The 15,662-nt window shown below is 42.7% G+C and overlaps 1 protein-coding gene across 1 annotated transcript in view; it reads left to right on the top strand.

Annotated features, from left to right (window-relative positions):
• Positions 1 to 8,455: 8,455 nt before the first annotated feature.
• LOC115379195 (NACHT, LRR and PYD domains-containing protein 12-like) overlaps positions 8,456 to 15,662 on the top strand; it is a gene marked incomplete at its 5' end in the record, with an annotated part of 39,129 nt that continues 31,922 nt past the window's right edge. The window contains one exon of the mRNA XM_030079915.1: positions 8,456 to 10,413. Coding sequence (XP_029935775.1) covers positions 8,456 to 10,413 — 1,958 coding nt within the window. The remainder of the gene's footprint in view (positions 10,414 to 15,662) is intronic.

Here is a 15,662-nt window from a genome sequence, read left to right as displayed (position 1 = left end):
AGCAGGTAGAGGCAGGTGAGCAGACCCGTGTTCAATGGCGGGCTTTAGGGGGCTGGCCCGCCCAGGTCATCAGATGGGCCCGCCCTGAACGAAAAGCAACGGAAAGCTTTTTATTTATTTATTTATTTATTTTTGACACTCAACGTTGTACTACTACTACTGTCCTGTCTCTTTTAGTTAAATAGTTTTTTCTCTCTCTCTCTTTAAGTTAAATCTTCACTCTCTCTCTCTCTCTCTTTCTCTTTCTCTCTCTCTCTCTCTCTCTCACACACACACACACACACACACACACACACACACATCTATCGCATGAAATCTCTGCGATGACGCCTGGGTTATTCTGCATCTGATTGGCTCACCTGATATTCCTTTAACCAATCGAACTCCTCTGGCCTAAATCCTGACCAATCACAGCCAAGGAACGCACCGTTCATGTTCGCGTGCCGCGCGAGGGAGAGAGAGAGACTTAAGGGTTAGTCTGTTAAAAAACTTGGTCGGAATGAATTAATTACAAATATGGATGCCGAACAATTTTTAAATTATTTAGCTTAGCTGTGAGTGAGTCCTAAAGAGGCAGGGAGTAAAAATTTGAAGTCGGTTGGCTCTAACGCCAGATTACGGTGACGGTCTGGACTTGCTTTAGTTTCTGTCTGCTAGCTAGCTCGTAGCTCCAGACACCACAAAGCTGCACTCTGACGTCAGCTATGAAATGACTGAAGGCTGAAGAGACTGAAGCTGGAGGTGGATTACAAAGCTTCTTCACACCCTGAGCTGACCTGCTGGCTTCCAGGCAGAAGGTAGGCTACGTTTATCTGCTCTCTCTCTCTCTCTCTCTCTCTCTCTCTCTCTTGGGTGATCAATTTGGTCGTTTCATTCAAATGGTGGAATACACAGGATAGAATTAACTGGTTGTGCGCAAGTTTAGAAATGGATATTTTGTTCATTGTATTGTTCATTATTGTTCTTTATTTTTCAAATGCTGCAAATCCTGTGTCGTTGACAGAAGCAGGTGAATCTGTTGATTGACGTGACTGTTGAGTAAACCCTGTTGAGATGCAGCAGGTGAATGTGAACCGCTGTCATACATGATACAGGCCATGTTGGCGTGATCACTGTTTTTATTATTTGTAATAATGCGGTTATACAACTATTACCCACAAAGTACCCACTCATTCATACTGTGGGCATTCCGCTCTCAATATATATATATATATATATATATATATATATATATATATATTTTTTTTTTTTTTTTTTTTCTGTTATTCTCTCCGTTTCAGTGGAAATACATGAGATCTGACGCTAGTCCTTGTCAGCCAGCCAACTTGGGCTTATCATGTTTTCTAGACATTGTGATTCCCCACAATTGAATAAATACCTTACACAGCAACATAAAACTGCTCTGCTAGCTCAATCATGTTGTTACTAGAATATCCGCTGGGAAAATTTTTTTTTTTTCATGTACTGATAGTTATACTTCTGCCGACTTCTCAGTCATTTTTAATCTAACAGGTGCCGTGACAGCGACTCACCAACACAGCTGAATTTTATCTACAACCAACTTATATTAACAGTTATATTTAAATATAGGCTACTGCTTTCCAGTGTCGGTGCCATAACAAACATCTGTCTTTTCGTAAACTCACCGGCAGATGTTTTATTTCAGCTGGGGGTGTGTCACTCCAATTTAACATCATCTCGGATTAATGTGGCTAAGCAACAAAAGTAACGACAGTAAGCAGTCACATTCAGGCTGAACAGAGTTATATAATCACCTTTTCAGGCTATTATCAATTTACCTCTGAAATAAAGACGACAGTTTTCACAGATGTGTTGATTTATTAAATGTCCATTTCAATGTACAGATGCAAACAAACTGACAAATTAATTAAATCAATGGCCTAGGAAACTCATAAAGACTAAACAAATTAATAACGATTCATAGGCCATTTAATAACTGATAACATTAACACGTTAATAACAAGAACAAAGTTATAGCCGCACATCTCCGTGGAAAATCTGACAGGTACTGTCCGTGGTGCTGAATCTTCTGAGGCATTTCATTCTCTATTATAGAAACTGAAGCTCCATAAAAGTCACGGAGGATCTTGTTTAGCTCTTCTTTCCTTACAGCTGAGAAATCAGCTGTTTGCCCGGTGTTTGTCAGGTAGTCTTGTAGACATTTGACGGCCCAAGACGTTGACCGGCCGTACCGGCTTCATTTCCTGACCTCTCCAGAAGATCCAGCTCTTCACTCGTCACTCTCACGTATCTCTCCTTTTTCTGTTCTGTCTTGTCTTCCTCGTTCAGCCTTTTATCCAAACTTGGGTCGCCAAAGAAATCAAAATTGACAACAAAACGGTCCATTATGCAGGCTAACAAAGCTGACAGCGGCTTTTGATGCGGGTTTCAGTGAAACGTTTCGTGTTGCCATGGAAACCACACAGGAGAGCAATAGGAGAGGCAGAATAATATTTTCAGTGATGAAGTATAGCACGGCTAGCCGTACTGTCATGCTCATTTGAGCACATTCTAAACCTCTGATTGACCAGTCAGATTGCTCGGTCGGATCTACGTGTTGTATAATAGATATTTCATATGCATGCGCTATGCAATTTGAGTTCTGCTGCATTAATTGACCCTTGGCCATGCTCGCTTTTTGAATGAGTTTAGTATAACTGTAGTCCTTACAATCCGGTGCCAGGGTGAGGGCTTCCTGCTACTGCTGAGGGCTGTGGGACAGAGCCAGACGCCTGAGAGTCACACACACACACACACACACACACACGGACAGAGCCACAGGCAGGAGGGAGCCAGTGTGTCGTTCCGTGTTCTCACCACTAGATGGAGACAAAGCGCCTCTGATGACAGAGGAGCGCCTCAGAGCCTTTTCAACAAAACAAGAACCAACTGAAAGTCACCTCACTGTGTGTTTATGAGAACTGAGAGGAAAACAAACACTCTGCTTTTCAAACAAACAAACATCTGAACACACACACACACACACACACACACACACACACACACACACACACACACACAGACAGTCAGAGGTGAGCATGTGACGTCAGCTGAGTCGTGCTGCGTTCGGATGGTGTCGGGATTATCAGACAGTTTAGCTTCCCGGCAGGAAGTGCACGTGAACGCCTCACCAAATCGTCCGATAAAGTCGGGAATTAACACGAAGTGACGTCTCAGAATGTCAGCTCACGGCACGGAGTTTTCTGTGAATGAACACAAATCTGCTCTGTTGAAACCTCAGCGGGCCACAGCGGGACATTTCAAAGTAAAAGTCACGTCTGATGAGATTCTGTCCCCAGATGCTTTGTTTCCCTCTGCGGATGTTTAAATGAAACAGTGAACAGTGTGAGTTTACTGGCCAAAGACTTCACGGCATCAGATTATAATCTCATGACGTCCAGAGTCCCAAAGCACAGGGATGCAGGTGGGAGCTGCTGAATTATCCCATGAGGACGTGAACGCAGCACAAGTGAAAGTGAAAGTTTGGTTGAAGGCTTGGACGAGCCGCGACCAGGAGGCTCATCATCATTTTGGACTTCGGTCACACTGTCATGATGTAGAGGAGCTGCAGACGGTCGGACGTCAGGAGAAGATTTCTGTTTCATCTTTGTATTCAAGTCCGAGAAGAAAGAAAGAAAGAAAGGAAGAATGAGTGGAAGAAAGAAAGAAACTTCCGCTTCTGCTGTGAGTCGCTACTTTTGTCTGACGCCATTTTCAAGCTGCATTTTTCACTGTTGAGTTCATCTCTTAGAAATAAATTTTAAAAGTAAATAAAAGCAGTGATCATTTTCTTTGTGGTGATGGAAAAAAAACCTCATCAGGCGGTAAAAAAACAAATGTTAATCAGTTCTATACATCAGACACCACCTTTTTAAAGCCGTTTAATTCCGTTTTATTCCACAGGAAATACAGACTGATCTGTGTGTATGAATTTCTGCTTCATGTGAATCTGCATTTATTTGTGCAGATCATCAGCGTGATATTTCTTGACCATATACCTCAATATGGTTAATGTGGTGATGACTGCTGTTGCTCTGGGAAAATATTCAGACTCTGAGATTTTAATTAATTCTTTTATGTCTTTATTTTTCTGTGAGTGTAAAATATATTCAGTAAAAAAGACGACATTTACAACTCAGCAAAGTGAGTAAGGGGGAGTGAACCAGTGAGGAACAACAGGTGATCTATGAAGACAGGGACAACTCTCTCTCTCTCTCTCTCTCTCTCTCTCTGTATGTGTGTGTGTGTGTGTGTGTGTGTGTGTGTGTGTGTGTGTGTGTGTGTGTGTGTGTGTGTGCGTGCGTGTGTGTTTCAGTGCTTTCTGTGACATGGGAAACAAAATCATGAGCAAATCAGTGAAAAAACAACAACTAATTAGCAAGATGTTAATAAAAAAAAAAATACATAAATGAGACCAGTATCAAGAATGACCACAAATAAATAAATAAATAAAATGTAAAAAAAATAAATCATACATTTGCAAAATAACATTTGTTGGAAATGAAGAGGAAAAAACAACAAAAAACTTACATAAATATACACTTAATATAAAATAGCAACAAAATAACTGAAGTTTCCACAAAAATATGTTGAAACACATTATTTATGTGCAGCTGCACTGACTCCATTTAATACAGTTAATGCCTGTTGTCCATTGTGTGTGTGTGTGTGTGTGTGTGTGTGTGTGTGTGTGTGTGTTTGCACCTCTTAGACTGACTTAAAGCTGAAGATGAATGACTGGGCGGAGGAAGAGGAAGGCAGAGCAGAGTCTGCACTGTCCCGCTATCTGTCCATGAAGAGTCACCGGCCTAAAGCACGATCTCTATACTTCAGTGATGACCCTGGACCTTCAGACACAAAGACAGCTGTTACAGTGTAAGCCTGCCTGATGGAATATGATGACATGAGATTATATAGCCGAGCAAGTAGTGAGGATATCAAGAAAAGATTAAGATTCACTTTATTGCATCTTCATCGTATTACATATAAGAAAAAGCAAAAATCTTAGGTCTTGCCTCCCGTCGACACCAGCAGCAATAGTAAACAACAATAAAAAATAAAAACAATAAACATAATAAAAACATCAAGACAATTAAAACACTACCAATAAATATATTGTGTAAAGAGCAGGAGTGACAGTGTGTTAGCAGTGTTAGCAGTGTTCAAGAGGCATTCAACAGTCTGATTGCTTGGGGGAAAAAAAGAGTCCTTAAGCCTGCTTCTCCTGGCTCTGAGGCTTCGGTAACGTTTGCCGGACAGCAGCAGCTGGAAGAGTTTGTTGTTGGGGTGGCTGTCTTTAATTATTTTCCTGGCTTTGCTGATGCAGCCATTTTCATAAATGTCCAGAATGCATGGGAGCTCACAGCCGCTTATCTTCTGAGCTGTTCTGACCACTCTGTGTATTGCCCTGCGGCTGTGAGCTGTGCAGTTACCAAACCATGCAGTGATGCAACCTGTTAAAACATTTTCAGTGGTGCTCCTGTAAAAGGCACACAGGATGCTGGGACCCATGCCAAACTTCTTCAGCCTTCTCAGGTGGAAGAGACGTTGCTGGGCCTTCTTCACCACCTGGTTGGCAAGGGTTTCCCATTTCATGGTGAAAAAAAAGGTTGTGACCAAATCATGAGCAACTGCTGTGAGCGACTGCCAGTGGAAAAGTTAGTCTGGAACCCTGATTTACAAGAATTAATAACATGTTTCAAATATTTGTGTTTCCAGAGGTTCCTACCACAGAGCAAAGTTTGCAGTGTCCAGCGGTCTGTCCATGAAGAGTGACTGGTCTAAAGATCCACCTCTATACTTCAGTGATGAACCTGGACCTTCAGACACAAAGTAAGACAGCTGTCAGACTGTGAGCCTGATGGAATATGATGACATGAGATTATATAGCAGAGCAAGTAGTGAGGATATCAAGAAAAGAGACTGCAAAGAGAGAAATGACTGCTCCCTGCTCTGCAGTCCAGCTGTTCAACCAAAACCCATCAGGGTCTGTGCTGTTTTCCACAAACTATGATGCTGTTTTATTTTTATTTTTTATTTATTTATCCTTTATTTTACCAGGAAGGTCCCATTGAGACACAATGTCTCTTCTTTCAGGGAGTCCTGGTCAAAATGGCAGCATAAAGAAAGTTTCAAACACAGAAGGACACCAATTACACATAGACACACACAGGGGTACCATTTCACAAAGACAAAGGCTGACAAGACAATACAGGCTAATCCAGGGCTAGGATCACCAGCACTAAGCAGAAAGAGGAGAAAAAAATAAAATAAAATAAAATAAAATAAAATAAAAACTCAACAACATGTTGTAAGTGGCCTATATCAGACAGTGACACTGTTCTGTAAGGACTGTATTTAACAGACTTTTAAAAATATGAATTGTAGGTAGGGAATCTAAGTTAAGAAGGCTTTGCAGCTCATTCCATGCATGTGGTGCATAGGCATGGAAGGCAGATTTCCCCAACTCTGTCCGTGGAGAAGGAGTTTGAAGAAGAAGCTTATTTGAAGAACGTGTATTATATGTTTGATGGCGGATGGATAACAGGCTACATATGTAATGGGGTAATTTGAACATTAAGGCTTTAGCTATAAAAATTAAAAGATGTATTCTCCTTCTCAAATACAGTGAGGTCCATTCAACCTTCTCATACAACACACAGTGGTGGGTCCTAGCAGAAGCACCAGTTACAAAGCGTAAAGCTGAGTGAAAAGCAACATCTAGCTTCCTCAATAGAGATGAAGCTGCATGCATATATACTACATCACCATAGTCCAGCACAGATAAGAAGGTGCTCTGAATTAATCTTTAGTTAATTAATTAATCGTTTGATGTTTTGCACCAAAACACCTGAACATTTCCACTTGCACCTGCACTCACAAGTTCTTCACATTGACTGACAGATAAATCTGATCCTGTGCTGCTCAGACTGATGTGCATGTGATGCACCATGACTCACGTCACACACACAGCGGCCACACCCACCCCAAGCCCATGACTTGAGTCAAGTGTAGATACTCCTGGTCAAATATTGCTGCACTGCCAGTGGAAGTTGCTCAGTCAAATGTTTTACTTGAGTTGAAGTTATTCTCTTTTAAAAATACTTAATTATTCAAAAGTACATTTTCATTTCAACATCAAGGTTCAAGGTAAAAAACACAAGGTTCAACACATTGCTGTATTTTCACAATGTATTTACAGAACCTGCAGCCACGGCTCTCCCCTTTGCAGATGTGCCCACCTTCTGCTAATCCCATGCAGTCTGGGCCACAAAGCCTGCAGTCCACATGTGTTCTTGTGGCCTGTTGTAAAATGGTGTGTTTGTGCAGACTGGGGCCTAAACAGTCTTGGAGCTGCATGAGTTGGCTTTGACTGGAAAGCTGAGACTCTTGTGGATTCAATGAGCCACATTTAATTCCTGTGTGATGATGTTGGCCCCCATAGCAGCCATTTCACTGCAGGCAGAGCATTTTTTCAAACTGGACGTTGCTGTAGAAAATGACCTCTAGTGACCTCTAGGAGAATCACAGCCTCATCAAACTTTACAGACAAACTAGAGAGCGAGGCCGTTCAGAGGAGCTCTGCTTCTCCTGCTGGACTGACAGGAAGGGCCAGTTTCTGACACATTTCCACAACGAGGATAAGAGGATACTTAAGAATCGCAATATGTATTGATCGGCTCCCAGGTGATAGTATTCATAGTATATACTATACTATATAACATACTATATATGATACTATATCATGATAGTATTGGATCAGGAGATAAGCATATTGTCCCAGCCTGAGTGTTGCAATACCTGACTTCTGGTCCTGGAACCAGACAGGAGCACTGGAACCCAGCATGAAAACCCACTTGGATGTGGAGGGGATTCAGACATTTGTTATGGGGTCTTCACTGGAGTAGTAACAATGGTGACTAATCTCAGGGTTAAGTCAAGGGGGCGTCGTACTCTTTTGCTTGTTGAAAGCTTGTTGCAGCGAGTTTCCTCCTCACCCCATATTGTGGAGATTTTTTGCTTTTGTTGTTGGTCAACCTTTCTTTTACGGATTCACAATAAAAAATCAGTAAAAAAACATGAGCTGTCAAACTCTTGGATTGCTGTATTTGTCATAATCGGCTGCAAAAACTCAAAGTGGATGTCATGCTGCTTACATGGACATTTATTCTTGTAAATGCTATCTTAATTGAATTAATATTAGAATATTGCAATACATGTAAATGTAGTCGCTGAAAGTGACATAAGAGACCGCTTATGCCAATTGCAATAACCTTGACTAATATCGAGTGTCCCATCATCATGTTTGTTTGTTTTTTACTTTTTTTTAAAAAAAAAAAAAAAGATTTTAAGATTTGAGTTAAAATGTAATGTCTAAATTTAAACAAACTGCTCTCATCTCTACAGGGACAGGAAGAGGATGAAAGCAGTCCTGAGGGATCCAGTCTCCACCAGCTGTGGACAATGGTTCTGCAGACGGTGCATCACCTCATACTGGGACCAGTCTGATCCATCAGGAGATCCTGGCTGTCCCCAGTGTGGAGAAAGATCCAGAACAAGACCTGGACTGCAGACAACCAGTCAAACCAGCACAGTGGACAGCGGTCTGCAGGAGGTTTTAGACAAGCATAAGATCAGTCTGAGGAGGAGATGTGAATTTGTGACAGAAGGAACTGCTGCAGCAGGAACTGGAACCCTCCTCAACAGGATCTACACTGAGCTCTACATCACAGAGGAATGGAGGGAAGGGGTTTATACCCAACATGAGCTGTGGTGGCTGGCGACAACATCCAAGATGGTGACCCTCCATGACACTCCAATCAGGTGCCACGACATCTTTAAACCCTTACCTGGCCAAGACACACACATCAGAGTAGTTGTGACGCAGGGCGTTGCTGGCATTGGAAAAACCTTCTCAGTGCAGAAGTTCACTCTGGACTGGGCAGAGGGCTTGGAAAACCAACATGTCAGTCTTGTGGTTCTGCTTTCGTTCCGGGAGCTGAACTTGATTAAAGATGAGCGCTACAGTCTTCTCCAGCTGCTCCGTGTTTTCCATCCAACATTACAGACGGTCACAGCAGAGCAGCTCGCCGTCTGTAAAGTCGTGTTCATCTTTGACGGTCTGGATGAAAGCAAGTTTTTATTGGATTTCCAGAACAATGAGGTCGTGTCTGATGTCACACAGACATCATCAGTAGACGTGCTGTTGACAAACCTCATCAAGTGGAATCTGCTTCCCTCGGCTCTCCTCTGGATAACTTCCAGACCTGCAGCGGCCAATCAAATCCCTCCTACATGTGTCGACAGGGTAACAGAAGTCCAAGGGTTCACTGACCCCCAGAAGGAGGAGTACTTCAGGAGGAGATCCAGTGATGAGGAGCTGTCCAGCAGAATCATCTCACACATCAAGGCGTCCAGGAGCCTCCACATCATGTGCCACATCCCAGTCTTCTGCTGGATCACTGCTACAGTTCTGGAGCACATGTTGACTACAGACCAGAGAGGAGAGCTGCCCAAGAGCCTGACTGAGTTGTACTCACACTTCCTGCTGGTTCAGACACAGAGGAAGAAGCACAAGTATGATGAGAGACATGACAGGAGTCAGCAGGAGCTTTTGGAGACTGACAGGGAAGTTCTTCTAAAGCTGGGCAGGCTGGCGTTTCAACATCTGGAGAAAGGCAGCCTGATGTTCTACCAAGAAGACCTGGAGGAGTGTGGTCTTGATGTCAGAGAGGCCTCGGTGTACTCAGGAGTGTGCACAGAGATCTTCAAAACAGAGTGTGTGCTCTTCCAGAGAAAAGTCTACTGCTTTGTTCATCTGAGCATTCAGGAGTTTCTCGCTGCAGTCTACATCTTCCACTGCTACACCAACAGCAACACAGAGGTTCTGGCCAGAGTCATGAGGAGGGAATGTGATGACAGAAAGCCATCGTTGGATATCTTCCTGAAGACAGTCATGTCTGAAGCCCTGAAGAGCAAAAACGGTCACCTGGACCTCTTTGTCCGTTTCCTTCATGGCCTCTCACTGGAGTCCAACCAGAGGCTCTTAGGAGGCCTGCTGGGTCAGACAGAGAGCAGACCAGAAGAGATCAAGAGAGTCATCTACAACCTGAAGGAGATGAACACTGAATATATCTCTCCTGACAGAAGCATCAACATCTTCCACTGTTTGATTGAGATGAACGACCTCTCAGTGCATCAGGACATCCAAGAGTTCCTGAAGTCAGAGAACAGATCAGAGAAGGAACTCTCTGAGATCCACTGCTCAGCTCTGGCCTTCATGCTGCAGATGTCAGAGGAGGTTCTGGATGTGTTGGACCTGAAGGTGTACAACACATCAGAGGAGGGACGATGGAGACTGATCCCAGCTGTGAGGAACTGCAGGAAGGCTCGGTTAGTCCTGATGTGAAATCAGCATTACACAAATAGTGCAGAGCTGCTTCCATACCTAACACTGTCAGGAATATGACAAAGATATGTAGTTCTCTAAATATTCAGGATAAAGGATTGATGCTGAGAGAAAAAAATATATACTTCAGTGTAAAAAGGAGGCAATGTAATGGTGATGCCCATAGCAGCTCACCCCTACAATACTTCAAAATCAGAACCAGGTTTTTGCTATGGAATTGAACTTGAGCATCAGGTTTCTACAAGGGTTTAACATTTTTCCTGAAAATTAGTTATTTTATTTTAAAAAGAAGAAAAATTTCCCGGGATTCCAGGATTTTTTTTTATTGCCATATCTTTTATCGATAAGGCCTATAGCCGACCATGAAGCTCAGCCCAGGTCATTGTCAGACATTAATCTAGGCAATTATCTGTATACATATGCCAGCCTAACCTTTTGTAGGTTAAATATAGTAGGCTATATTATTTTATGATTGTTACAATAAAAGAATTATGACATCCATTCCCGACATTACAGCTGGCTGTTGCATCTGCGTGCCGTGAAGGCTATTGGAACCGCTTGAGAAGTGGCATGTGAATGATTGAGGCTATGTGACTTTTTTAGGGAAGAAACTTTTACACTTTAGCAACTTTTACATACATATATATATATATATATATATAATAAACTAACAAAATTCGTCATTAGACCATTTCTAGAGACGACTCAATAGGCCAATAGGCCTAGGCTATATGACTGTGTGCGGCAGCAAATGCGAATGATCACTCGAGATTCACATTTTTTATTATTATTGTTGTCGGACCGACATTTCTCTTGCTAAGAAGCTAGCTTCCTTCCTGTGGCTGTAATGTGAGCAAGCTAACAATGTCCCTCATCAGTGCTGAGTCTCCTCAGCAGCGCTGTCTCATCACCATGCTGATGATACAGAGCTGGCACAGGTCCAGAGGCTTGACTTTATCTCACTGCTTGAAGTGTTTAGCACCCTCTAGTGCAGTGTTTCCAAAACTGGAAGCTCACACTCACATATAGTCTCTACTAATTTTTGCTGTCCTTGGACACTTGGACATCTTCACGGGGTGCTGAGACTCCAAATGTCTCCTCAAACCACAGGTTGATCCCCCTGAACGCCTCATCACCCTCTCACACAACCTGCACTCTGCAGTTTCATTGTCTACTCTGCAAAAATATTCCCAAACAAAGCGAGCTGCTGGCACCGGCATCATCTGGCAGGCTAGGTGCTAGGCTTGTATCGTATCCGTGAGCCTGTATTACCGTAACTATAGTACTAAGGAGCTGCTGCTCGCAAAATGTGCGTCATTACCGCAAATATTAGAATAGAGGTGCAAAACATTTTTTCCCATTGCCCGTCATTCCATTTCCAGAGAAATGTAATGGTAGTCTGACTATCAGTCTGGTCTAGTGAACAATGATGTTACTGCTCAGGCAACAAGGGAAAAATAAACATGACTTGTAACAAATAATCTGGAATGAACTGCTCACTCAGACGCACTGAGGAACAAAGAACAAAGGGATCCTCCTCACCTGAAGAGCAGAGAGTGAAGGAGCTCAGGAGACTTCATACACCTGTGTGAGCTCCTGTCTTCAATTAACATACATGTGGCTGATAAACACCCAAGCTGATAAACAGTCATTAGTAATATGGATATGATGAGCGAGCAGGCTGAGGCCAATAACAGAGCAGCGAGGACGTCTAATAAGTTGAGAAAACTGCATCCCTTTACTGTAACGCAGCCTTTAAAAGCAGGAGAGGACAACACTGATGCCATAAGATATTACCATATCCCAAATCCCACATGATATTAGGGCTGGGCGATATGACCTTTTACTAATATCTCAATATTTTTAGGCCATATCACGATTAGGGTTGGGTATCGGTTGGGTTTTATCCGATACTGGTGCCTACTCGGTATTTTTTAAACGGTTCCCGTGCTTTATCAGTTCTCGACCCAGTACTTAAAAAAACAAAAACGCACACACTTTGTCAAAACACAATACCCTTTTATTTCCAGGGCCAGATTGAACACAATATTAACTTAAATATTTAAACAGTATAAATACAAATAACATATGGCAATAACAAACTCGTGCCATTTGTGCACAACTGTGGGGGAGAGGGAGTTACAGTCGGGCTGCACGGCTTTAAGGCGTCTGTTGCATGTCGCAGTCTGCATCCTCCTAAGACATGAAATGTAGCCAAACCTTGGAGCGTTTTGCCTTCGGCATCTTTATTGATCCTCTCACTATCAGTTCTGATCAACAAGTGTGCTCAATAGCGGCACTGACGTCACGTTCAACAACCGCAAGTTGACGCCAGAACACCAAGGGGCGGCACCGAAATGAGGCACCGAAATTTTCGTTCTTATTCGGTCTCATTACTACCGTTTACAATGGAACCAATGCCCTATTGGCACCGCGTTTCGGTACCCAACCCTAATCACGATACACAATATATATCTCGATATTTTACCTTTGCCTTGAGATGATGCTTTGATGCATACAATCGAACCAGAATGGCAATACCTGATATATATTGATATTTTTTCTGTGACGTAATTGGGGTTTCCCACAAAGCATTATAGCATAGTGTCCCAGTTAGTTTCTTTTTTCCAGATGCAAACCCTTAAAATAAAACAGTCAATTATAAGTTTAAGCCACATGCCAAATGTCACACAGGCACCTTTATTAACAGAGGTCACTCTCATAACAAAATGTATAAAACAAATTGAACAAAAAACGGTGTGCACATAGTAATTAATTCAAAAATGCACTGTGTTACAATTTTAACAGTAACAGTAAACAGACTTGCAGCAGGCCGTGGCGCAGGTGTATTGCCCACCTGGTCAGGTCTGCCGGATCTGACAGGTGCACTGCGCACACACACTGCAATAGATAGTTTTCAGTCATGTGACTTGCCGGTAGCCCTGGAGGGCAAAACAACGTTCCAAGATGCCGGTGAGCAAAGGACTCTCAACTGACAAACAAGACTTGTCAGAATTGTCATTTAAATCCCCTGTCAGCAGCCGAGAAACAAAGATATCAAAATAAGTTGGAAGTGTTGGGCACTTTTGACCCGTATACAGCACCGGCTGCTGTGAACAAGCCGTTAAACACCACTATGTCCTTGCTGAAACTCGACTTTGGCGATGTTTACATTTACCTGATTGAGAACCCATATAAAAGCACCGATAGTTCGGCTACCGGCATTTCCGATCAGGATGGGTGAGAATGCTGCTGTTTGGGAAGTAAAGTAGGCCTACAAGGCATTCTTCATTCTGAAAGCAAAGGTGAATACTAATTTAGCTAACACTATCTATCAAATTAATTTTAATTTACGTTAATTCATGAGTCAGTTTCAGGGACATTGTCATCAGTGTGTAGCATGACGTGTGTGTTTGGAGGGCTGCCATGGTTTTCTCTCCTGAGACTGAGTTGCGTTTGATAGCACTGATCAACAGATTTCTCCTCTCGGGTTGTCTTTACAGGACGGAATACAGTAAAAACACAACCCCGGCTTTTCTCTGCGGCGGTTTGTGCACCGATTTCTAATGACGTCGGGCCATGCATGATTTGTATTTCAACGTGATGACGTGCGTCACAGAGCGAGGGAGGCGGAGCAGAGAGGCTGTGTGTGTGAGACATGGACACAGAGAGGGAGAGGAGAAATAGGTGTGAACTTGCGGCTCAAAGGAAGAATTGTATTGCTATTTTAATGCAAAATGAACTATATCGATAGAAACAATACTGTTCTGTGTTGTATCGCGTTTAGAAATATATCGATACGAATTAAAATCTCGAGATATCGCCCAGCCCTACATGATATCTCATCTCATATCACAGTATCCATCCATTATATCTATATACTGATGGTCCCACGTCTACTGCCATCACCTGGTCAGTCTTTTGAAATGCGAATAACTTTGGCCCTGATTGGTCAAGAGACTGGGTGCTGGTGTCATGTGATGCAGAAGCTCTTGTTCTACAGTTTTACTATGAGAAGATGGGAGCATACTTGCCAACATTGGGTTGTGAAAAATAGGGAGATTTTAATTTTTTTTGTAAACTTTCTGAAGAAACTTTAAATGTGCTTAGTCCATGAAGGTTCATAATGTCTGCCATTTGTATGGATCGCAAAGTTTCATCTATCTCAGACACGAAACAGGTTTCTTCTTACCTGACATGTTTCGGCGGCTTGCTTCCGCTTTCATCAGAGGTGTCACTAGGTGGTGTGTGACGTGTCTTTATCAGCTGATGTTACTCACAGAGGTTAGCCGACCTGCCTCCATTATCCAGCGTTGCTGTTTGTTTTCTTGAGTGCGGATGACTTTTGTTTTTTCCCAGTCCATAATATGATTTTCCCATTTGCAATGGTTTGTTATTGCCGATTTTAACTTCTCCTGTAGTGCCTGTTCTTTTATTACTTTACTTTACTTTTATTGTCAGACACGAGTCTGAAATTGCAAGTGTGTGGCTTTTTTTCCGGGTGCTGAGTGATCTTCCTGTTTCCCCTATGTAGGTTTTGTTGCATGATTTGCATGGTATCTCATAAACGTTGCATTTGTGTTGTTGGTCTATCTTGTCCTTCGGGTGTACTAGTAGTTGTCTTAGTTTTATGTGTGGTTTCACTGGTGTGCTGATGTGCTGCTTCTTAAACGCTCTCTGTATGCGTTCTGTGATCCCCTGATGTATGGCAAGGTGACTGCCCCCACGTTGTCTGTCTTGTGTGTCTGCAATAACAGACCATTGCAAACGGGCAAATCATATTATGGACTGGGAAAAAACAAAAGTCATCCGCACTCAAGAAAACAAACAGCAGCGCTGGATAATGGAGGCAGTGGAGATCAGGAAACGAGCGCAAACAACAATGAACCGGGACAAGGGGGTGTACATGCTCTCCACAACCTGGGACAGCGTACTCAAGCGGCAGAGTGGCGGCGAGAGGCGTGGCCGACCTGTCAAATTTGACAGGTCGTCTACACCTCTATGAGTAACATCAGCTGATAAACACACGTCACACACCACCTAGTGACACCTCTGATGAAGGCAGAAGCATACCGCCGAAACATGTCAGGTAAGAGCAGAGCCGCCGCTCCTGCAGGGGCCCCAAAAATTAAGGTTGATAATAATAAAATGTGATGATAATTATAACATTATTACATAACAAAAAATACAAAACAAAAAAAAATAAATTAGTTTTGAGCAGGCCCACCGTTGT

The sequence above is a fragment of the Myripristis murdjan genome, chromosome 20 (assembly GCF_902150065.1).
Source record: "Myripristis murdjan chromosome 20, fMyrMur1.1, whole genome shotgun sequence".
In the NCBI taxonomy this organism is placed as follows: domain Eukaryota; kingdom Metazoa; phylum Chordata; class Actinopteri; order Holocentriformes; family Holocentridae; genus Myripristis; species Myripristis murdjan.
Note: the sequence above shows the minus strand (reverse complement) of the source record. Positions and strands in the feature narration are given on the sequence as shown.